The 23,490-nt window shown below is 40.7% G+C and overlaps 1 protein-coding gene across 1 annotated transcript; it reads right to left on the bottom strand.

Moving 5' to 3' along the window:
• Positions 1-218: 218 nt before the first annotated feature.
• Positions 219-18,964, bottom strand: ASNS (asparagine synthetase (glutamine-hydrolyzing)). Its single transcript, XM_039549631.1, has 12 exons — positions 18,681-18,964; positions 16,705-16,987; positions 13,218-13,455; positions 11,558-11,743; positions 11,153-11,254; positions 8,972-9,099; positions 8,079-8,205; positions 6,620-6,726; positions 6,170-6,270; positions 4,287-4,368; positions 3,864-4,019; positions 219-2,547 (listed from the first exon to the last, which is right to left on the bottom strand). The coding sequence occupies exons 2-12, from the start codon at positions 16,951-16,953 to the stop codon at positions 2,338-2,340; spliced, it is 1,686 nt and encodes a 561-aa protein (XP_039405565.1). The 5' UTR covers positions 16,954-16,987; positions 18,681-18,964; the 3' UTR covers positions 219-2,337.
• Positions 18,965-23,490: the final 4,526 nt, after the last annotated feature.

Here is a 23,490-nt window from a genome sequence, read left to right as displayed (position 1 = left end):
ACTGTTAATTTCTCCTTCAAAAGAAGGAAAGATTGCCGGGAAAACAAAATTTACTTACTTAATTCAAATTAAAACAAAACCACCTCAAATCAATGAAAAACTCCATACATTCTTTTAGCCACTTTGCAAGAACCCTACAGTCCTGCAAGACAAGCAACTACTCATCTCTGCCTTCCCCATCCCCATCTGACACAATACTCAAACCAATACACTCAAGCTGTCAGAACAGTCCAGCTTAATTTTATTCAAAAGAAACAGAGTGAGAAAAAGAGGCTACCACATCAGGAATAAAGCTAGAGGAAAACTAGACAAGACAGCAGTGCACCCTGGATCTGCATCCCGTTCCCTCCTGTGACAAACTACAAACATCATGTAGCTAGCAGATGATCCAGAGTAGCCGAATGTTTTTTGTCTTACATTTTCTTTTTTGTTTTGTCTTTTTTTGCCTCAATTTTTATTTTAAAGGATAAAAAGAGAAAATATAGTATCCCAGAAACCAAAAAGGCTGTAGAATTCCATACATGGAGAAGGAATGAACGGATTTTACATTCAAAAGACCTTTAACGAGGCAGCAAATACTGTATTCTTCCTCTGCACATCAGTAAAAAGCTAAAATAACTGAATCATCAGTCTAGAATATTGCCCTGATATATAAACCTCCAATGTATTAGGAATTTTTAAAAATTTAGCTGGATTTCCTTGACTGCTGCAAGGTTGCAGCAGAAAGTACATTTGAGCAGTGACCCCAAAATGTGTTTAGCCTATTTTCACTTCAGGCAAATGCTGTTTTCTTACCTCAGTCTTGGAAGTTTACAGTGAGTAGTAAATCTTATCTTTACAAATCAGTACCTAACCGCATACTCTAAACTCCTCTCTCAAATCAAAATATCCATTACTGCTTCAAAGACATCCAAAAAGACAAGCACATGGCCCTTAAGTGAAGAAAGCTGCAGGAACATATTACAGACAGCTCTCAAGTGCAGTGGTGCCACCAAAAGGTTTCAGTAAAGTTTCTGGGATAGAGACTCAAATGCAGGATTAGGGTGGAGCAACAAACAGACAACCAGTCATTTTATGAAGGTTTTAAATCAGAACAGCTTATATTGTATCTTTTAAATAAAAAATGGCTTTGGTCTCCTAGTCAAGAGGGACAATAAAGCAGACTTGTTTTCATAAAGAGCATGATGCTAATCAAGTCAATCTGCGGCACACATACATACTTCTTGACCACCCTTATATTTAAGTTACCTTCACAAAAGTAACACCCACAACTAAGAAGTTAATAAAAAGTTGTCTTGGGTAAAAAATCAGGGTTTTTTTCAGTAGAGTATTAGAAGTTCTTGTGATTTCTGAAGCAGCTTTTCCCCCATTTTTCCAAGCAAGGCGCCTGATCCCATTGTTGTCAGCGATGTTTTGTCCAACTAGAGTCTATGGCTGACAGGTTCAGTTCACCCACAGTCAGCCACATGCAGCTCAGCAGCAGCAGTCGACCTTTTCATCATACGGGTGGGAAAACTCTCACAACAAATGAAAAATTTCTTAAAATACTTATTCATGCAATTTTCATCAGACTGATACACTTCACCCAGTTAACACGATTTTTTCAAGAATAATAAATACATTAAAAACTGGAATTCCTTGAGTTAGAAACAAAGACATAACTTGGCTTCTCTTATCTATTCTGCTCTTTGATAACAGTCTTTCAACTGTTCTTTACAGAACAGCCAACTGGTGGCTTCACAGTAAAAAATAAGGTTGCCATTCTTTTAATTAACACCCAGCACCACCCCTATTATAAACTATAGTAAGCATCTCTGCATAGCTATGAGTATCTAAATACTTTTTCAAAACTAGACCAAGGTTTTCAGGAGTGTGTAGAAGGACATTCAGAATAGAATAATATAGAGACTATCCAAGTCCCACAGACAGGAACACAAATCACTAGATAGCAAGGGTCCAATTCCCCTTTGCTCAGAGGGTCAGCAGCAGTTTGCATCCCTCAGCCTGACTGAAGTCCTCAAAACAGAGCTCACATTAAAATATATTAAATGACTTCAAGGAAAATTAATACCATCAAGGTTACATAAGGAACAGAGCTGTCAAATAAAGTAGTCCCTTGTCCAGAAAGTATTTTCCCATGAATTACAAAGGTTTGGTACAGCAGCATAAGTTTTTAATAGTACACTAACAACAGAAAGCTGTCATTTCCAATAGCATTGTCAAAGTACATCTTAAAGATGATTTAAGCTTTAGGTTTGCATAATTTGTTTGGTTTTCTTAAAGCAGAGTGCACACAAAACGCTTGTAGCACTTTTATTGGGGGATTATTTGAACAGCCTATTCTTGGGTATCCGACTTGTAATGCTTCAATGTGCGTGCAGAAGGATCAGTAGCTTTAACCCATCTTGGCATCCAGTAGTGGGGCAGCCAGCTGCTCCGCCCGCAGTAGTGCTTTTCAAAGATCTGGCGGTAGTAATAACTTTCTTTTGTTTTAGGAGGATTGAAAGGATATTTCTCTGCTGCCTTCTCCAGTAAAAGGTCATCAACCTACAGACATAAGCAAAACTCAAGTTAAGCTGCAAATATCTTCAACTTTTAAAGACACACAAGGATTCACCCACCACTGAATGTCCAGTTTTGAAAAAAAAAAAAAAAAAAGTCTATTCTAGAGGCACAGGTTTGACAGGTCAAACCTTTGTCACGGGCTCACTTGATCTTTATGAATATGCAAATGTATTTCCAGTGCTGTTGGTATTTCTCTGCATGATAACGGAAGCCCATTTCTCTGGGTCACAACCACCTTTGTTAGTGAGGTCACAGACATTTCTTTCCTACCCTTCCTTTGCTGTGAAACAAGTTGAAAAACTTAACACAGTCGTTTTGCCCTGTAAGTGGCTTCCTAGGCTGTTTTCATAGCTTGGGGAACAGGTGACTTTGTATAACCACACTCTTAGCAAAAAAAGACCTGGGATGCAGAGGCAAAGACACCTGCAGTTGCTAAGTTGGCTGAGAAAGGGAGGATGAATAGTTGCACCAGTTGAGGGAATTTCAATGAGCAGCTTCCACTGCCAACATGCTGCCTAACTTTTCATCTCTGTGAAATAGATCTGCTGCTCCTACAGCAATACAGGCTCAGAGCAGGCAGCACAACACTGTTGCCTGACCCAACTACTTTCTTGCCTGAGGAAGCACAGAAAGAAAATGGGGAACACAGAGTTGGTGGTAGGACAGACAAGCTCCCATCAACAGGCTTGACTACACATATTTCCATGTTATGGAGCTCTGCTGTAAATAGGGTGTTATTCCTTCCTCTCCATGATTAAACTACCTCTACACTCCAGAGAGGATTATCCCTTGTACAGAGTCAAAATGCTGTAAGTCTTCACTGGTTAACAACGCAAGCAGAGGCTTTAAAAAGCAAAAAGGCTTAGCTAGGGACAGCTTTGAAAAACTAATGACGCAAACGAGAAAGTACATTATAAAGTCATTATGTTGTTACTCAGCTGCAGAGTAAGTTCATGCAAGTGCCTTCAGCTGAAGCAGCTGCTTTGCCCGTAACACAGAAATTGTGTTTGTTGATGCACAATCTAATTTGCAATCCAGACACTTAAATGATGTTCATTTCCTCATACAGTCATTTCTGGCAGGGTCTAACATTTCTTTGTAACTAGGATCACGAATGCCTTTAACCAACTCAGATATCTAGAAGCACACTGATTAAGATTTATCTTACTCCTCCACCAGGAAGCTCAAGTTAACTGTTATACCCAGATTTATTCTCTCAACTAAGCATGTGAGCTGCCTCCCATTGGCAACCATACCTAACAGACCTAAGTGAGAAAGGAAAAAAAGTGGTATTGTACCTGTTGATCAATATAGTCCTGAAGAATGGAAAACCAGGACTTCTTTACTGATGCTATACCATCACTGAAAGCTTCTTTGGGTCTCCAGAGAATTTCTTTGGGAAGTAAATTGGAATCTTCAAACGACAATCTTAAAAGGTATTTTTCAATTCCATTCTGTTTCCAGAACAAAAAAAACAGTGTCATGAGTCTCAGGAATTGTAGTGCAAAGATCTGGATTTAAACACTTATGAAATAGTTTCCCTTCAGAAGTTTTGCTCAGAAAAGGGTTCCCAGTAGCCCAACAATTCAGTAAAGTACTTAAGAGCATGCTTGATTTTGGGTGGAGGACTTAACCATCTAATTCAGCAATCTGGTCATGCTTAGAGCATGTATCAGTGAATTTATAAACTTTCACTTGCATCCAACCCTAGTTTTACGTACCTTTGGGATTCGCAGTTCTGCTGGCAGAGATAAATAATAAGAAGTAAACCGATGATCCAAAAATGGGACTCTCAGTTCAAGACTAAGCAGGGGGAATAAATAGAAAAGATACTGAATTAATCCAACAAGTCATCTACTTACAAATTCCACAGCAGCTAAGCTTTCCCTGTCTTTCACATAAACACCAGGTTCTGCTTTTACTTAGAAGAAATTTCACTTGTATATTTACGACTACCAGATTCTAATTCACCAATTTGTAAAGTGTATGGTCTACACAGATTAAAGACTATGATGTTTTATAATGCCATATGCTGGGCAGTTTATAGTGCCCTGAATTTACAGATTACAGTCCTACAGGATCTGCAACAACCATTGCAACACGTATGCAAAAGCACATTTTAAAAATCCTCTCAGAGAACTACCAAGTCACTCACTAGGAGTGCATCAGCATTTGTAAACATATCACAGAACCAAGCAAGGACTTCTGCTGTCATTTCTGAAATCTACATTTGTTTGTGTTTTCAAGAAACAACAAAAAGGAGCCCTACAGCATTCACACTAGTTCTCTCCTATACCAGTGGCAGATACACACATACAAAGCCTTCCCACTTTTGTATACCACAGCTTCTAAGGACACAGAAGACAACAAAAAAATGACAGTAACTACATCTTCAACAGAAAGAACCCCTCTCAGTGTGTCTCCTCAAGAGACATTATGCTGTCCAGCTTCACAAGTGAAAGGAGATGTTATACTGCACCCTAGTAATTTCATTGTCTCTTTAGTTTCTACTGTGATAAAAAGCTTCAGCTACCTCAAGTAATACCCACCTTTCCAAAAAAACCCCAAATGAACCCAATACTGAGTATTCAGTAATCAGATACTGAGGGCTCCATTTCTCCATATACTGACAAGATTTGCACTGCAAGTCTTTCCTTACAGTTATTCTTGCTCCTAACTGATAATGGTAATTTCATCCTTTCCTCTCTACTCTTAGTTCCTCTCCCTTTTCTCCAAAAATCTGAACTCCTTAAATTCTGTTTTAATTTGTTAATGAGGGTTCTTTCTTCCTAGCAGTGCTGTGCAGCAGGGACCAAAGAAAAACAAAAGCAGCCAGCATGTGATATTAAACAGCCTTTCAAGTGTGGTGAAAATTTTAAGCATGAAACAAATTATGAGGCAAATGGCAGTTCTCCAGCACTTTACCCAACTTTTTAATAGGAAAGAGAAACATAAGAAAATTGTAAAAAGCTGGGCAAGTCATTTTGTGGTGGGATCAATATACAACAAAAGCTTCCCAATAGCTAAGTCATTTGCTTTGCCAAAGGTACCATCTTTTTCTTATCTATAGACAGCTTTCCAACATTATTCTCGGTTTAATTAATGTATTTATTTTAGTAAAATGCTTCTGTTTAGTAAAACAATACTATTTTCTACAGCGCTCAATTTGGAGATTCTTTAAGGTATCAGTTACACAGATTGTATACTGATACCTCTTTATTACAGTCAGCTATCTGACTAATGCACATACTTTTTTCAGTATGTTGTTTTAGTACTGATGATCATCAGATTCAAGATTCCTCTTTGTCTAAACCTCCAAAGACCCCAAAGTCAAATACAAGTTTGCCTTCCCTCCTTAACTCTGAATATTTGTATTTCTAATTCACTGCTTCTGTAAAGACCAGTACAGTCCCAGACAAAAAAAATATTTCAGTTGGCAACACAGTGGGCCCTATAGTCACAGATCAGATTAAATCTGGCAGTGTGCTTTCAAATTCCTTCAGGCTACAACTTCATGTTGGCATACAAATCCTCAGCAGTCTTTTCCTGCCTAATCTTTGGTTTTAAGTTATGAGTGCTCAGCATCCAAGGGAATATATTTTACCCATGTGCTGCAGTAGTTCTGTCTGCACGAAGTACATCAAACAGGTAGAGCTCTTTCAGAAGCCTCTCACTCTCTTCTGCAGCTTCCTCGGGAGACGGCGCCTGAAAACAAACACAGCATGGAGCACACAGGTGGAATACGGCTGCACTGAGGCAACCATTGCTGGCTGCCCTACATTTGAATTGTAGGACCACCAAGTGATCTCAAACTCAGCAAAAACTATGTACAAGAAATAACAGTCTCAGGAATTGCTGAAGATTAAGAAAGCTATTTTTTAGGTGATTATGATGTCTGACATGATCTCTTGGATTTTAAGCCACCCCAGAAGAAAAACTCAACAAATATACAGTTGTGACAACTCTCAAACATCACACCTTGAAATCTCAGAGATGTTCTGTTGAAAGGCAGAACAAGCAACTAAAGGGCATTCTCTATAGTGAATGTACTTACCTTATGGAAATATATATATCCTTGTGTCAGCTCATCTGATCCTTCTCCTGAAAAAATGACCACACTGTCTGTTTTCTTCCGAATATATTTGGAGACAAGATACATACCTTAAAAAAAAAAAAAGGATAAAGTTATTAAAGTACATCTACATACATGATGCTATATACAGCTAGTAGTTTTAAATTTAGCATTTTAGAAATTTGTCTCCTACACTACTTTCTTCTGTAGCAAACAACTAATGTAAAGTAGCATCTCATTTTTACTCAAAGCAACCAACAGCCACACTAAGTTGGTGCTGCAAATATACCTGAACTGTGTATTTACACTTGGCCCTCAAATATATCAGAAAGATGTGTCTACTTAGGATCCTGGGAACACTGGAGGATTCCTGTGGGAGCACACACAGGAGTTGTTCCGACCCAATACGAAATTAAGCATATTAATTCCAGTACAGTGCCGAAGAACCTTTCTAGCCTTGGAGAAAAGCAAAAGTTGATGTTTAACTCTCTGCCACAGAGTTGAACTGGATGAAGCCCTTTTTTCAAATTTTTTTGTAAAGATTTATTTATTAAACAGAATTATGCCTTCCACTCAATGCATCTCTCTGAATGGCACGCTTTTGTAACAAAAGTATTACAAATCTAATGAAAAGGATCTAGTTCATTATTTCTTATGCTAAGCAGCAAATCACAAATTAAAAATGACAGAAAATGTTTGCTCTAATTTTTAAAGAAATGCATTCATTATTTTACATTGCTAAATCCCATCTTCATGGACAAAATTCCACACAGGGAGTTCAGTTTCGAAAACTGTGCTGCCTATTTGGCTTCATAACTCTTTTGTGACGTTTTAGGATGACACAAGGTTAACTGGGTAAAATGCTGTAGCTTGCATTACGCAAAAGGCCCACTGGATTAGGGGCTTTTTCCCTCTTATCAGGCTGGCATTGCTTTGTTAGAAGCTGCTGGTGACTTCCTTCACTTCTTAGAATCAAACATACATTATAAGAACCTGTGTTACTAAACCTATGTTACTAAAGAGCAATAATAAATACTTCATGTTAGTATTAAAAATACGCAAGGAAAGGGTAACTATGTTATACTATCATAACATTCAATACCTCAGAAAACCTGTGAATTTCCCCCTTCCTCCAAGGTTCATACTTACTAGAGCAGAAAACTTAGACCTGCAGATCTAATGTTTCTTCTTTATGTAACTAATTGTTTTTCATCTCAAAGCTTCAAGAACGGTTCTTGACAGTTGTTTTGTGCAGTCAGGGACTTGCAAATAACTGCTTTTGCCTCAGTGTGGTATCACAGATCAGACTGGGGAGCAGAACTTTGGAATCCCAGTCCCCAGGTTCTGTGCCAGCTAAAGGATCTAGCAGATGAACATGTGGGTTTGCATAAAATTTTATTTGGGTGATATAAACCAAAGATTGCCATTAAAAAAATCTTACCAATAGAAGCTCTTATTGTTGTTATATCGTAGGTTTCCAATGAGAAGATAACCTCCTCTATTGCCTGAATCCCCTCTTCAGTATTAAGTATTACTTCATGATGTTCACTGCCTATATGTGCTGCCACCTGTTTGCAAGAAGTCAAAACAATGCATCACTTTTCAACTAAAACATTTTATAAACATACATTGTGTTTAAAGAAAACATTTATTGAAAGCACCAGTTCCCTTCTGCTACAGTGAAAATTATTACATTAGATCAAGAAAAGACATTACTTAGCAGCTCTTTGACTTGCAGTGATGTGTTCACCAGAGAGAACATCGTCTCCTTAATTACAGTGTTCAATCATGATTGCAACAGACCATCCAGCTGCTTGCCTAAAACATTAACAGAATCTGTAGAGACTCTAAATATTCCAGATATCTGCCCTTAAGGGAAAAAGCAGCACAAAAGTAATGAAAGCCTGCACAGTACCCCAGATGCCAAACGGTTTGTACCAAGCTGTTAATTCAGCAAACTGATAATTAATTTACAATACTTAACATATATACAAATGCCTTAGTATAGGAACCACAGCATGGAGATCTACCCTAAAACCCAGAGGGAGAACTGAGACAAGTCCAAAGTACAATCCTTTTGGCAACAATGCAACAGGGACTCCATCATGAAAGTCTTCCAAATGCAAGAGAAAACAGGTAAGGTTCCAGCTGCCTCTTTTGTAAGATTACGCAGCAAATGTTGTACCAAATGACTTACTGCAAACTGATCTACATCACAGCAATAAATGAATATGCAGGGTTACTATTAATGCCATACCATGAAGTTAGCACCATTAATATACACTGTTTAGCATTCGGTAGCTCAGAACAAACTGAAAGCAACGCTTAAGATACCTTCCTGGCAGCAAGTAAGTCAGGACTGTTTTCCATTCCAATTGCAAAGGTTTGTAATGGATAATTAACGTTGATTTCTTTCATCAGTTTCAGAAGAATGGCTGCAACCAAACTGGAATCTAAGCCCCCTGCCAACAAAACAAATCATCTGATTAGGTGTTTGAATGATGTCTTGCTTTCCCCTTAAGGAATCTAGATACTGGAATCCTGTAAGTGGGCTTCATTTTTAAGCTGTGTGAAGGTACTTCTCATACAAGTGCACATTTACCTCTTTAATAAAAGAATCAGGCAACTATGATGGAACATCTTCAGTTACAGTTGTTAGTACTTTTGGTGTCAGAAGCATCAGTGGGACTCCTTCTTTCAGATAAACAGAAAGTGTACTGAACACATTGTACCACTTGAGATTATGCCCCTTCTCAGCTCTGATAAAATGGGATTTATTCTTCATTTCAAAACCACTCCCTATCTTCCCCTCACCTACACATTTGATAGCCTACTGATAGGACTATGGATTTTTTTTGTTTGCAGTAAGTAAAAGAACAGAATTAAGTAAAAGAACAAAACGTTTAGTGTAAGGGTTCCACTCTTCTCCAATCATTCTTTTTTTCCCCTCCTCTTCTTTCTAGAGCAGAGTGAAAGGATTTGAACAGTTTGGAGAACAAGCGAAAAATAAAACCAAGAGATGCACAAGCTCCCTAGATGTACTCTAAGGATCCACCTTCTTATTATTGTGAGCTAGTTCTGCTAATCCTTGGCTAGTTCTACTTGCTGTTCTCCTACAAAGTACTGAGCAAAACACAGTACCTGTTTGCCCACATCTGCCTGCAGTTCTGATAAGCATTAGGCAAAACCCTCTTCTCTTTGTTTCCTATTGTCTGCATGTGTTTCTTCAGCTAAGTGCATTAGCATCAATTCCCACCCTGATCCCCTTTGTGGGGATGCTATCTTGTAAAAAAAAATATTTCCTTTCGAAATTACACGCGAATTCTGAGAAAAGGAGAGCACAGAAAACAGAGGGCTCAGGATGCGGAAATCAGGAAAATAAAAACCCGAGTTTTCACTGTGAAATTGAAGAATTCCCTCTGTGATTGGAAACAAAAGCAATTCTCTGTGATGTTCCAAGCATACTCAAAATTTTGAAGCACTGAGATACTCTGGTATTATTTATACCAGCACGGGCACTTAGTTTTGCTGCTTCCTCCATGTGCATCTGAGGAGCTGGTGACTGCCTTCTAATTTGATATTTGAAATTTGGGGTTTAAACAAGCTTTTTTACTGAAACTGAGATCTTTCAACTCTGTGTATCTTCCTGTTTAATTTAGCTTCTTCCTACTTTTTATGATTGCATAGTAAAGAAATGGTCCAGCAGTATCTCCTAGCCAGTTCTCTCATTCAGATGCACATTTAATAGGGTTCATGACAAATGAATGTAATTACTGTTGCTCAGTGAATGCATGAAAAGCATTTCAGAACTCTAGCCACAAGTACCAAGTGCTACACAAACACAGGAAATAAGGTGTCAGATCCATGGTTACAGAGCCTTACTTCTGGGAAGTACCTCTGTAACACTGAACCATCAGATCACAACAGTGATCAGCTAAGTCAGTGAACAACTTCCTGTACCACAAGCTATTACCTTATCTGCAAAAGAGTGTAGCAAATAATTTTGGTCCAGATGGTCTCCTGTAATACGGTAAATTAAGGAAGTTTAGGATGAAGACTAAAGCAAAGGTGGCAAGTAAGAATTTCACTTCTTCCTGCTTCTGAAACATGCCAAGGCTTTCTTCTAGGTTCAATCTGCACAAAGTGAATGTAATAATTACATTTTCTTTTTAGACACCAACCTAACTCTAAATCTCATGTATTTAAGAATACATTGAGTGATTTTCAATAGGAATACTATATTTATTTGCCTTATTTTAAAATGCTCAGTGTCTCAATAAGCCAAGATCCCAGCCCAGAGTAAACTTTAAAAGCATAAGACTTTCAAGGTATTTGTAAATTGGAAAACTTTATTCCAAACTAACAAGTTCTCTGTTGCCTGTTCTAAAATGCAAATGAAGATTCAGATCCCTTCAGGTACATCACAGCAGAACAGCCAATATATTTTCGTTTAACTAGTAGAGGATGGGGAAAAGAGAGAGAAGGTACAGAATTACTGTGGTTCTTGCTACTTACCTGACAGAAGACAACCAATCCTTCTGTGAGCCATCAAACGTTTTCTAACAGCATTTTCAAATAGAATACGGATGTTGCTTTTCACCGTTTCAAGGTCAAAACCTGCTCAAAATAGAAAAGAGAAGGGCAAAAAATGTCCAAAAAGTGTTACTTAGACTTTGCAGGATGATGCTAACTAGGAAACAAAGATGTTTGTCTGAATCTCCTTTGATAATAGGGACACTCAAGTCCATCTTTGTACATGACTGCCTACAAAAACAATTCAAAAGTCCCTACATTTTAAAGGTTCTTCCAGGTTGTTTTCTTTCTTAAATGGTACTTTTTAAACCAATCAAAGCTAATTTTACATTCAAAGACTATGATTTTTTTCACTTTTAAATCAGAGTAAAATCTTTGCTGTACTACCTGAAGGCAGAGCTTCCACTGTATCACATGCAACATGGAGTGGTTCATCTTTGCAGCTATGAAATTTTACTAATTCCACTGATGCAACCTTGCCAGAGGGCTTTAAATCCAACACTTCATAATGACCCGGAAGAAATGGTTCCACTTTAGAACCTAAGGATGTTGAATGCTTTAAGTTGATAAGTCCTACACATAAAATGGGAAAAAAGAAAAATGTCAGAGTTTTTGACTTAAAATGGTTAAATTATTCCTCACTCAACAGCCTCTCTACTAAAACTATATACAAATATTTTCTCCAGATCCTAAACCTGGTATTAAAAAAATATCCTTTTGAGTCACCATCAGTCCTGGCTAGAGCACGATTCTGCTTCTGGCAGGATGAGCCATCTCAAGCTGAGGCAGATAGCAGAGAAAGTAAACCAGCAAGTTTTACTAATTGGCAAGTAGCAATTTATCCCTGTGAGCACTAGGAAGAGCACTTTTCTAACTGACTACATGATGTCCAGGTCAAAGTATAATATGCTTAGGAGAATCTGAATGACAATTATAAAGTAATTTTGAGTTTAAAATTAAGTGTAGCCAAGCTAACAAGGGGTTTGCAATAAAACAACATCATTGTAGTGATTGCTTAATTGACATCTATTTAGTGATTTCAAAACTCATCAGTTCTCAACTGACCTACTCCACTGCTATTGAATGCCAGGTATCAGACCTGTAGCCAAACCTCATTTCCATTCCCCATGTGAAAGAGAATGCTTTGCACCTGCTGGTCACCTGGATGCCCCTTGAGGACATCCTCAAAAGGGACACAGAATTGTTGTTAGAGAGAATTTGTTAGAATTTGTTGTTAGTGAATTACTGACCAGTAATTCACTGTGATTGTTATAGGACACAGTCTCCAAAACATTCCCTTCCCTTCTTCCTTCCCAAGCAACAGAAATGGTGCAGCTTTTAGTATTACTACATAGTACTACTATTAGAAGAGTCAACATTGGAGTCTGCTAATAAAATAGACAGACAATAAATGGGAGAGAAATAATCATAAAAGTCAATTTTAGCCAAAGTGCCTTTTAGGCACTCCCTTTTGACATTGTTTGGATTTGTTTATGATAGTGCCAAGACTAGAGATAATTACTTCAAAAGAGAGTGCAGTGATGTGTCATCTCAAACAAAAAAAATGATCATCAAATAAAGTATGTGATTCTGGGAAATTACCCAATGCTGCAGTAAATTTCAGGAGGGTTTCAAAATTCCTGACTTTTACAGATTAGCAGTTCTCTGGCATAATTACTTAGTTCACTACATAACACCAAGACCAAAGTCTAATATAATTTATTGTAGCGTAAGTCTAGTCTAAGTCAATAGACTATGTTTAACTTTGGCCTAACATAAAACATCTTGAATTCAATACTGCTATAACTCCAGAACACAAAGAATTCTCATTAAATAAGCAAGTTATTTTAGAGATATTAAGGACAATTAAACATCTTGGATGTCTTATTTTAATGATGTGTAGTTCTTACACTACTAAGTATAGCTCATATATTACTGAACTTACAGTTCATTTTCTCTTCATACTAAGAAGAAAAGCCTGACAAAGAAGTTTGTCTCCAACAGCAATACCTAAGATTATTTAGGCACTAAACACAACTGGCTTTACCTTTTGCCTCAGAACAGACACCCAAAAATCCATCATCAGTCAGCACCTTAAACAGTGGTCTGACTCCATAGGTATCTCTCGCCAGAAACACTTTTCTGTTTGCAGTGTCCAGAAGGATGAAAGCAAATACACCATCTAGCATGGATGCTGTTTGTTCTATTCCTCCTCTGTTGTATAGATGAAGGATAACCTCACCATCCACTAATGTTTGGAAGTCAAATCCAAACTGCTTCTGCAGCTAAGAAAAAATATAAAGAAAAACATAAATAACCATTTGCAAACATTGGCTGCTTAGTAATTGTTTCATATGAATAATCTTGTATGTCAAATCACACTTTAGAAGTTATATAAATATTTCTGCCAAAGAAGGAAAACTTTTGCGTTCAAAGCTGTACTGGGTTTGTGTGGCCAAACTTTGGTAGTGGAGGGACTACAAGGGTGGCTTCTGTGAGAAGCTGCCAGAAGTGTTCCCCACATCTGGCAGAGTTAATGTCAGGCGGCTTCAGGATGGACCCGTCGCTGGCCAAGGCCCAGCCAATCAGGAATGATAGTAATCCTTCTGTGATGATAACATATTTAAGAAGAAAGAAAAGTTACTGTGCAGATGTAATTACAGCCAGAGAAGAGCGGGGTGAGGATATGTGGAGAGGAAAAGCCCTGCAGACAACCAAGGTCTGTGGAGAAGGAGGAGCAGGAGGTGCTCCAGGTGCCAGAGCTGGGATTCCCCTGCAGCCCGGGCTGCAGCCCATGGTGAAGCAGCTGTGCCCCTGCAGCCCATGGAGGATCACAGGGATGCAGAGATCCACCCGCAGCCTGTGGAGGAGCACCACGCCAGAGCAGGTGGATGCCTGAGAGGGGGCTGTGAACCCGTGGGAGACCCATGCTGGAACAGGGTCCTGGCAGGGGCCTGCCAACCTGTGGAGAGAGGAGCCCATGCTGGAGCAGGTCTCCTGGTAGGGCTTGTGACCCTGTGAGGAACCCATCCTGGAGCAGGCTGTGCCTGGAGGACAAGCACCCCATGGAAGAGTGACCTACACTGAAGCAGTCTGTGGAGAACTGTTGCTGTGGGACAGACTCAAGCTGAAGAAGTTTGTGGAGGACTGTCTCCTGTGGGAGGGACCCCACAGTGGAGCAGGGGAAGAAATCTCCTTCAGCAGTGGCAGAGCATCATGTGATAAACTGACCATAACCCCCATTTTCTGTTTTCCTGCTGGGGAGGAAAAGATAGAGCTCAGGAAGGCAGAAGAGGTGGAGCGAAGGGGTTTTTTTAAAGGTTTGTTTTATTTCTCATTATCCTACTCTGATTTTGTTGGTAATAAATTCAATTTAATTTTATTTCCCCAAGTTCAGTCTGTTTTACCCATGACAGTATTTGGTGAGTGACCTCCCTCAGTCCTTATCTCAACTCATGAAACTTAAGTTGTATTTTCTCTCCCCTGTCCACTTGTTGGAGGAAAGCTTTGGTGGGTGCCTGGCACCCAGTCAGGGGCAACCCACTACAAAAATTTTACCCAGGATCATCTCTTAGGCAGTGAGACTGACACTGCAGTCTTAAGCAATTCACATTAAGGCAAGTTTTCAGGGAAACACTTCTATCTGAGGATGTCAAACTGCACTAGCCAGAAGTGCAGAAGCACTGGTCTTCAGAAGCACTAACACTGTTTAAAAAAAACCACCGAACTCAAAACACATAGACACGTGCAACATCTCTGCAGAGTGAAGTACTTTGGAAATAATCTTCGGTTTACTTATGCAGTCACTGCAATTCCTCAGCGTTTTTTTATGCAGAGAATTTCCTTCTGCCTAATCTTCCTCCATTCCTCAAACTAGCCCCTTCACTCTGCCTGTGCATATAAAATGGGGGAGGAAGAAATTAGCCATCAGACTTAAGTCAGACCAACTATTCTTCATGTTCTTCTGGTGCTACTCTTAAAAGTCCTTTCAATACATACAAAACAGAGGGAAAGAGAGGGTTTCATTAAAACTAACAAGCCAAGAAACCCCACAAAAACAATGCTTTAACATTTTAAGTTCTTTGGTTTTAATTGTTACTTATGGGGCAGTCTTAGATCAAATTGAGTCAATGTTAAAATAAGTAAGTCATTACCCTAAGGAAGGCACCTGTTTTACCAATGATCCTTTCCTAGGTAAAGGATTTCAGCCACAAGCTTGAAAGAAAAATCTCATTATAAAGAAAGAGGGTACATAATGTAGTGACAACAACCAAACAAATTCCTGTAGAATTCAAGTGTTGCACAATTAAGGTACCCTTAGGACGGTGCATAGCATGACTGAGAGTAATTCTTAACTGCTTTCAACACAGAAAAACCACAATGCAAAACACTGCAAGTAATACAGACTGTTGGTACAATACATTTCACATGTACTGCAGGGCAAAGTCTCACCCTTCAAACAGCCAAATACTTGAAGACTGGGGAAAAAAAATATAATCTCCTGCCTATTCAGTCAAATTCCTAATGACATTACTGATGTCACTGATGTGACTGACTGCAGCCTGACTTGTCTTAAAAAATGCGACGTTAGAGATGTTGTAACATTAGTATTAGAAATGCTATAATCTCTCAGATTATTCATACGTTTCTGATGATACCACACTTAGTATATGATACATTTTACACATTCATTCAGCATGATTCAGAAGCAGACACAGTTTTAAGCTGCTTTATACATCAAATTTGGATGATCTGAATCATCTTGCCAAGTAACACAGGCAGTATGGACATCTCAGCACAGGGACTGAGGAACACTGACAGTGTTCAGCAACAGCATCACATCCATCAGGAACATTTAGAAACTTGAGGAACTAAATAGAGTTGCTGCTTGTTTTGTGCCTGAGAAACTTAGGTGACTCTCAAAAACCCCACAAAAAAATCTGACTTCTGCTGCAGACACCTAAGGACTTTTGTGGCACACTGGAAACATCTCCCTAAGCTTGTTGCTTTTATATAAATACGTAAGCATGCATACTATGCATCACTATATCTTAAGTGACATATCCCATCTAGATTGAGATGCAATAATAAGAATGCAATACCCAACAACTTGGGAGAATTACAACCCAAAACAACTGAAGAGCAAGACAGTCTGAAAGCATTAGTATTATGAAAAGAGAAGAAGGGGAGAAAGAGGCTTGGAATTCTCCTCCCAAAGAGACAATGAGGAATGTGTCTTAACTTTCAACTGAACAAACCTGAAGATGCAAATATTTACTGCCCTTCTTATCAATTAAAAAGCGATTTCTCAGTATTAAAGATTAGGTATGTTGCTAAATAAGCTACCAGATTCATAGCTCACTGAGACAATTTACTTCCTTTTAAATACTAGTTCTTTGCTAACTTTCAAATTTTTTTCTGATATTCTCACATTTTAAAGACGTTCTGAATATCCACTAGTCTTGAAATTGAAAAAAAAAAAAAAAAAAAAAGAATTTTTTTTTAAATTGCCTTATTATGTATACAACACTTACCTGTTTGAAATTGTAGATTTCTCCATTGTAACACAGCCACAGGTATGGGAATTTCTTCACGCGGATAGGCTGCATACCATATAACTGATCAACAACTGCCAGGCGGTGGAAACCAAAACAGCAGTTGGTGAAACCATTGACGTTCTCAAAACGAAATGCATCAGGACCTCTATGTGCTATCTTCATGGCACTTAGACACTGCACAGAAAGGCATTCATCGCTCCCAAACAGGGCCCAGATACCACACATTGTGAGGCTCTTGTTCTACCTGCAAGTGGAGAACCTGTTCAATAGAGACACAAACACTGTAAGCAAGAGCTGACACTGTGTATTGGGTCTGGCTGGGAGGGAGTGCATTTTCCCCTCAGCAGCCCTCAGAGTGCTGTGTTTTGTATTGGTGTCACAGCACTGTTTTGGCTACTGCTGAGCAGTGCTTGCACAGCATCAATGCAAACCAACACTATCCCCTCATCAGAAGGGGCAGGCAGGGGGCAAGCAGGATCTTGGGAAGCAACATAGCCAGGACAGCTGGCCCAAACTATCCAAAGGGATATTCCACATCTGATGTCTGCCCAGATAAAAACCTAAGGGAAAGAGGGAAAGGAGGATAAAGGGGGAGCAATTACTACATGTGCTGAAGCCCTGCTTCCCAGGAAGTGGCTGGACATCACTTGCTGATGGGAATGAGAGAATAAAATCTTTATTTTTTCCTTTTGCTTGTGCATGATCCTCACTTTTCCTTAAGTAAACCGCCTTTATCTCAACCCGTAATGTTTTTTATTTTTCATTATATTTTCTTGCCCCTTACCCCATCCTGCTGAAGAGGGACTGATAAGAGTGCTTTGGTGAGCACCTGGCATCCAGCCAAGGTCAATCCACCACATACCTAAAAACCACAGATAACAGATGTAGGCTATTAATCACTTAACCTTCAAGAGGCCTGATCAAAAGAATAGCAGACTTTACTAACACGAAGTAAAGCCTGGCTTGCTCAAAGTATGATAAGCAAATCTTAGCCAGCAAGAAATTACGTTTCAATTTTACCTTTAGATACAGCAAGGCTATCTATGACTTTTTTTTTTTTTTTAATAGAGGACAAATAGAACAAATCATTACTGGTCATAGAGTATGATCCGTTGAAGTAACATCATCTGAGCAGAAACATTAACTGTCCTTTCAGTTTGTCGCCTTTACATACAAAGGGGGTTTATAACAAAGAGGGAGGCTCTTTAGCAAGACCTGTAGTGACAGGACAAGGGGGAACTGTTTCGAACCAAAGGAGCATAGGTTTAGACGAGAGCTCCCCATCAGCAGCGTAGCAGGCCCCGCTGGCAAAGTTGTGGAGGGAGCAGTGCTGTTGCAGTGGCATGCTCCCCTTAGCACGCTGCTGCAGCCCCGGTGCCTCTGGAGATACACACCGGCCTTGTAGCTCTCTGAACCTAACCCTAACAGCGCAGCTGGGCTGAAGCTGGGGAGCTCCAAATCAAGTGATGTCGCTGGAGACATCAGCCCAACGCGGCCACTAGGGTTAAGGTTCAGGGAGCCACAAAGCCTACAGCTACAGGGACCCTGGGGACGCAAAAGGCGTGCCAAGGGGAGCGCGGCACTGCAACAACACTGCTCCCCCTCCACATCTTTCCTATCTGGACAAGCGATGGCGCTGCGGACCTCAGCCTCACCACATGGAGCTGGGCTTTCCCACCATCTGGAGCGTCCTCCTGGTAACCCACGGTCCCCGGGCGCCAGCGGACACCCAGGGCAGGTTCCCTCCGCGCGCGCACCCGGTCCCCTCAGGCCCCTCCACACGGCCGCCCCCTCCTCCAGCGGCTGCCGCGCATCCCGGGCCCGCCGCCTCCTCGCCAGCCGGCGGCAGGAGGCCGAGTACTGCGGCAGCTCCCCCGGAGGCCCCCGACGGCAGCCCCTCCGCCCGGCCCTGCCCGGCACGGCCCCGGACCGCGCCCGCCCCGCTGCCTCACCCGGTGCTGGCCGCCAGCGCACGAAGAGCCGCCGTCCGTGCCGCGGCGGAGGATGGAGGAGGCGGCTCCCGCCAGAGCCGGCTCCGCCCCCGCCGCCAGCTGCTGTTGAAACACGCCGCGAAGTTTCATCATGCGCCTCCTTGTCCTGCCGTGCCTGCTGGCGGGGCGGGGGGAAGTACGGTCGGGCCCGCACCCGTAGCCGTATCTCCGTCTGCAGCCGGCCCGGGCCGCCCTGCGGCAGGGCAGGAGCTCGCAGGCCGAGCAGTGCCGGCTCCGGCACCTCCCCGGGCCGCTGTGAGGGGAAGCGTACGCCGGCAGGCACCGCTGGGCGCTCTGGGTATTGCGGGCTCAGGCGGGCGATTTGTAGCTATCAGAAATCCTGTCCCTGCAGGTCTACTCCGAGGCGTGCCTTGTGTGGTGTCCAGCGAGAAGAGCTATGGCACTGCTTTAAAGCTCCTTTATTTGTTTGAGAGGGGTGAGTGCATGCAAAGCTCACACCTTTGGAAGCGTTTGCCGAGGACGTACGATTTTCTGTGCAAAACTAAGTTCTGAATCATAGACACGATGGGTAAAACAGGATCTTGGTGCTTACCTGAACTTCGTTATTGGACCGTTTTGCCTATTTGTCTTGGAGAGTGCTAAAGTAAATGAAATTCAACTCTGAATATTAGGATGTGAAGTCCTAAATATAAACCCGAATTCTCCATGTATACTTCAAGAGAGCAATTAGTAATTCACATGCAGTGTGCTTTCATAGGCAGCTTTAGTGGAGTTACTGTAAAACCGCAGTGCTGTGCATGAAGTTCTTCAGGTCATGCAGTTTGTCAATAGTGAGTGTGATCTGTGTGTAGAATTTTAAAAGGACCTTTAAGAAGCCATTAAAAGGATATTTTTAGGCTTCAGAAAGAAACATCTATTGAAGAATCCTGTGCATGAGAAGTAGAATCCAGTGCTGATCAGGAATAAATGTAGGACGTTTCTGTTCTGTACAACTTCACCTGAACTCAGGCAGCCTGCATATGCCATGTGTGCAGTTCCTAGAGCTGTGCACTGCCTGGAAGGGCAGAGTTAAAGTGTGTGCAATGGCACATGGAGTCACCACTCACAGAAGAGGAATGGTTGTGCTGAGGAAAACCTTATATCCTGAGGTTTTTTCCAGAGATCGAAATGTCACTCTGCATTTTGGAAAGCTACAAGAAATAGTAGACAAACCTTGTACTAGCTTAGGTTGTTTTGGGGGGTTGTTTTTTTGTTTTTCAGAGGCTTTTGTAAGCAGCCTTTCTTTACATCTTCTTTTCCCCATGCAGAAGAGATTTTTGGATGGGTCTGCTTAGGCTCAAATTGTGGTCTGGGCATTTTCATTGATGGTTCATAACTGTTGAATTCCTGGTTCATAGCTAGGTCTGATACAGTGCTTTATGATAGTAAGTCACAAACCATTTGCTACAATAAAAATCTTTTAATGGAGAAACCGAAGCGGGGAGAGTGAGAAGTGACTTGCAGAAGGCGACTTGGTAAGGCTGGATAGGCACAGCCAGGGTAGAGTAAAACCTCCCAAGTCCTCATTAAAGTCCTCATTAAGCCTGCATCCTTAGGGTGCACTGGGTAACAGCCACATATTTATCCTACCTTTTATTATCACTTCTAAAAACTGGGGATAACAGGGATAACTGCTGCATTTAACTATGTCTTGCATGTTTAATGCCAAATTTTAATGAAGTTGATGGTGTTATATATAGGACTATTGGCAGAAATACTGCACACGATCTGTTTTTTAATATCGACAATGTTAGTATTTGGTAGTTATAAAAGTGCAAGAAAAAACTGATATGTCCTTGGCCTTTTCTCTACTATTGTCAAGTAGCCCATTATAGTCTGCTTATATTAAGTCTCATTCTTCAATATCCAGTCTTTTCTTTCAGCATATCCACAGACAGCACTAGATGTAATTACACCTCTCTCACCTGTGTTCTTCTCAAGTCACATCTTCCCTCTCAGTTTTCTCATTCCTGCAGACATTATCATGTGTAATAGTTTCTCCAAAGCATTGTCTTCTCTACTCTACTCCTCTGAAGTTGATTTTTCCTTACATTTTTGTTGAAAGAAATTTAAATTGCTTCTAGCTGTGTTGAGAGAACAGGTTTGCATGTAAATACTGGATGCCATTAGTAGCTAGGAGACCTTCCGCTTTGTGAGATGTGTTTAGTACTTGAGAATAACCACCTGGCCACAGACTAAAACCATTTAATAATGGCTGAAAAAACAGAAAGTAAGAAAGTTCCTGTTTAATGAATTAGGCAGTGCTTGCATTAGTTAGTTTTGTTTCTAGTTAGCTGAGATGAAAGGCTAATAGGTTTCTCTGAAGGCAACAGGTGAATGAGTAAAATGTCAACGTTAACAGTTAACCCAAAGCTAACAGGTTTACAATTTACAATTAATACAATGTAGAATGAACTGGCACAGCCTCATGACTTACACTGGTCACTGTCAGCTCAGCTGTCATCTGAGCATTTCTCATAAATGAAGGCTGTGCTCCTCATTTTGTCCCATTAAAGATGAATACCTTTGCTGCATCTGTTGGATGTGGTGCCATCAGCATGCTTGGAAGACTGGAAATATCTAAGTTCTGTGAGATTAGTAAAATGTGTTCGGAGAGGAGACAGAACTGAGGGAAAGGAGAGAAGTGGAGGCTGTGCTTAACAAAGGCATATGGTGAAGGTCTTTTGCTTTCACAGCAATGATTAACAGATTATCAACCTGTGGTACCGAGGGTTTTACAGGGCATAGTCCCCTGAAGATAGCCCTCATGAGACGGATTTTTGCATGAGAGAACACATTCCAGTTGGTTTTGTCATTGTGGCTCTCCCAGCTCTCTGCTCCCATCCTTTGCTCTCACTGGAGCTGTGCAAGAAAACAAGATCTGAAGTGGAAAACAATGGCAAGACTCAAATATTAGAGAAAGACTTTCCCTTTTCTGGCATCATCCAGTGCACATTCTCTGGAGTTTCTCAGGCAGGAATTGAACGTCTTTTGCTGATGGTGAAAGTTGCCACAAGTGGATTCATGGGCCAGGTCATTAAGATGGGCAGGACTGTAAAACACCCGAAATTCTATTTGTGTGTCTCAGCACAGCCTTGCACCAGCTCTTTGCACAGAAATTACTAGAGAAGAAGCATTCTGCACCCTACCAGGGCACCTATTTAGTCATGGACTTTTTGAAATGCTTTATCACCAACAATTTGAGGGAAATAAAAATAATGCTGTTTTTGAAAAATTGAAGATTTTGGCTGTGGGAAGGAGAAGGATGTATCTTGTCTACACTTTCAGGACTCCCTTTGCAACCAGTATCCATTTTTAGCTTGGACCAACTACTTGGACCAACTGCTCTCAATCTGACCTTGAACACATCCCAAATTGTAATAGCAAGACTTGTCTTTTCCTTCTCCTAACTTGTGTAGTAATGGAGGTGTGGGAATAGGCAATTCCAAGTTTCCAGATGCCTCAAACTATCCTTTTCAGCATTCAGTGACTGAATGTTTTCTAGGACAGGGACTTAGCTTGAAAGCAGAAGGGTGTTTCTCCTAATGGAGCTACACAGAAAGATCCATATACCATGGTGGCATTGGCAGCTCATTATACTGAGATAGATCAGTGGTGGGCAGGGCTCAGGGAAAGGTGGAAATCAGTTCTTCCTCCCCAGTCACATGGATTGACATAAACAATATATCTCATACCTGGCTATCTTTCAAATATAGAGGCTTGTTGGATACATGTACATTCACCCGGCAATAGTTGTAGTGACAGGTGTTCTGCTAACACATCTGACATTTGAAATGCATGTTTGTATGTCGAGGATATGCATATGCAGAAAGCAAAGGCCTTTGCCTATATTGGTTTTCCTTCCCCAAGAGATGGTACACTGTGTGCTCTTAAAGTCTGAGTGCTTGCACTCAAATTCTCAGGCAGAACCGTACTTTAATTCCTGAGTAGAGTAAAAAATGAAAAGAGAAACTGTCAAATTCAAAAGCTGTTTGAAGATCCGTAGCTTGAAGTAAGGTAGGCTCCCATTTGTATCATTTAGTCTGGCTTTTATGCAGAGGGACTATATCACATGCCAGCAAGCTTGCAGCTTTTAAATAACTTACTGACCTAGCAGAGCTCTTTGTTCCTTTAATTTTGAATTTGTTTATTTTTCCTGTTTTTTCTCCTCTGTTCTTTTCCTTTCAAAGACATTTAAAGGACATACAGTCTACTTGTCTTCCAGACAAAATCTTTTTTCTCATAGTATAAAAAGTAGTTGTCCCACTGGGAGTTCCTGTTGCTATAGTCTCTCTTTCCTTTTTGTTTTCTTCCTGCTTAATTATGTTAAGCTTCAAAACAAATAATACTTGCTCTGACCTCGGAGTTAGAGAGGTCACAGCACTGCTGAGTGTTGAAAGAAAATCTTGTCTAGAGTCCGGGCATTCAGGACTTCGGTTAAGTACTTGGAAGGCATGGCTAGTGCACCAGTAAGGGAGAACACAAAGTAAGGTGATTTGTTATCGCCTGCACAAAAGACTAAGCATTTTTCACTACTGCTGCATCCTTTCTTTAACATCCCAGCCCTTCCATCATCCCCTGTGTTTCTTAGCACAGACAAGAAAGAGCTGTTTGCCATACAGTACACATGGCAGGCATGGCATATGGCACACCAATGGCTCTATTGTCCAGGCCCAGGACCACAGAGGAATGAAACATTGCTGACTTTAACTCAATAGTGGTCTTGGCTAGTGAGGAGGACTCCAGTGTAATTTATTCTCTTCCTGGGGAG

The sequence above is a fragment of the Corvus cornix genome, chromosome 2 (genome assembly GCF_000738735.6).
Source record: "Corvus cornix cornix isolate S_Up_H32 chromosome 2, ASM73873v5, whole genome shotgun sequence".
In the NCBI taxonomy this organism is placed as follows: Eukaryota; Metazoa; Chordata; class Aves; order Passeriformes; family Corvidae; genus Corvus; species Corvus cornix.
Note: the sequence above shows the minus strand (reverse complement) of the source record. Positions and strands in the feature narration are given on the sequence as shown.

Bases quoted from the DNA above. Each gene is read 5' to 3' on its own strand.
- ASNS (XM_039549631.1), bottom strand. From the start codon at position 16,953: ATGTGTGGTATCTGGGCCCTGTTTGGGAGCGATGAATGCCTTTCTGTG. The intron at 6,271-6,619 runs GTAAGTACATTC...GTTTGTTTTCAG, and splicing joins GATATATATATTTCCATAAG to GCGCCGTCTCCCGAGGAAGC. The intron at 4,369-6,169 runs GTAAAATATATT...CCCCCTGCTTAG, and splicing joins AGAACTACTGCAGCACATGG to TCTTGAACTGAGAGTCCCAT.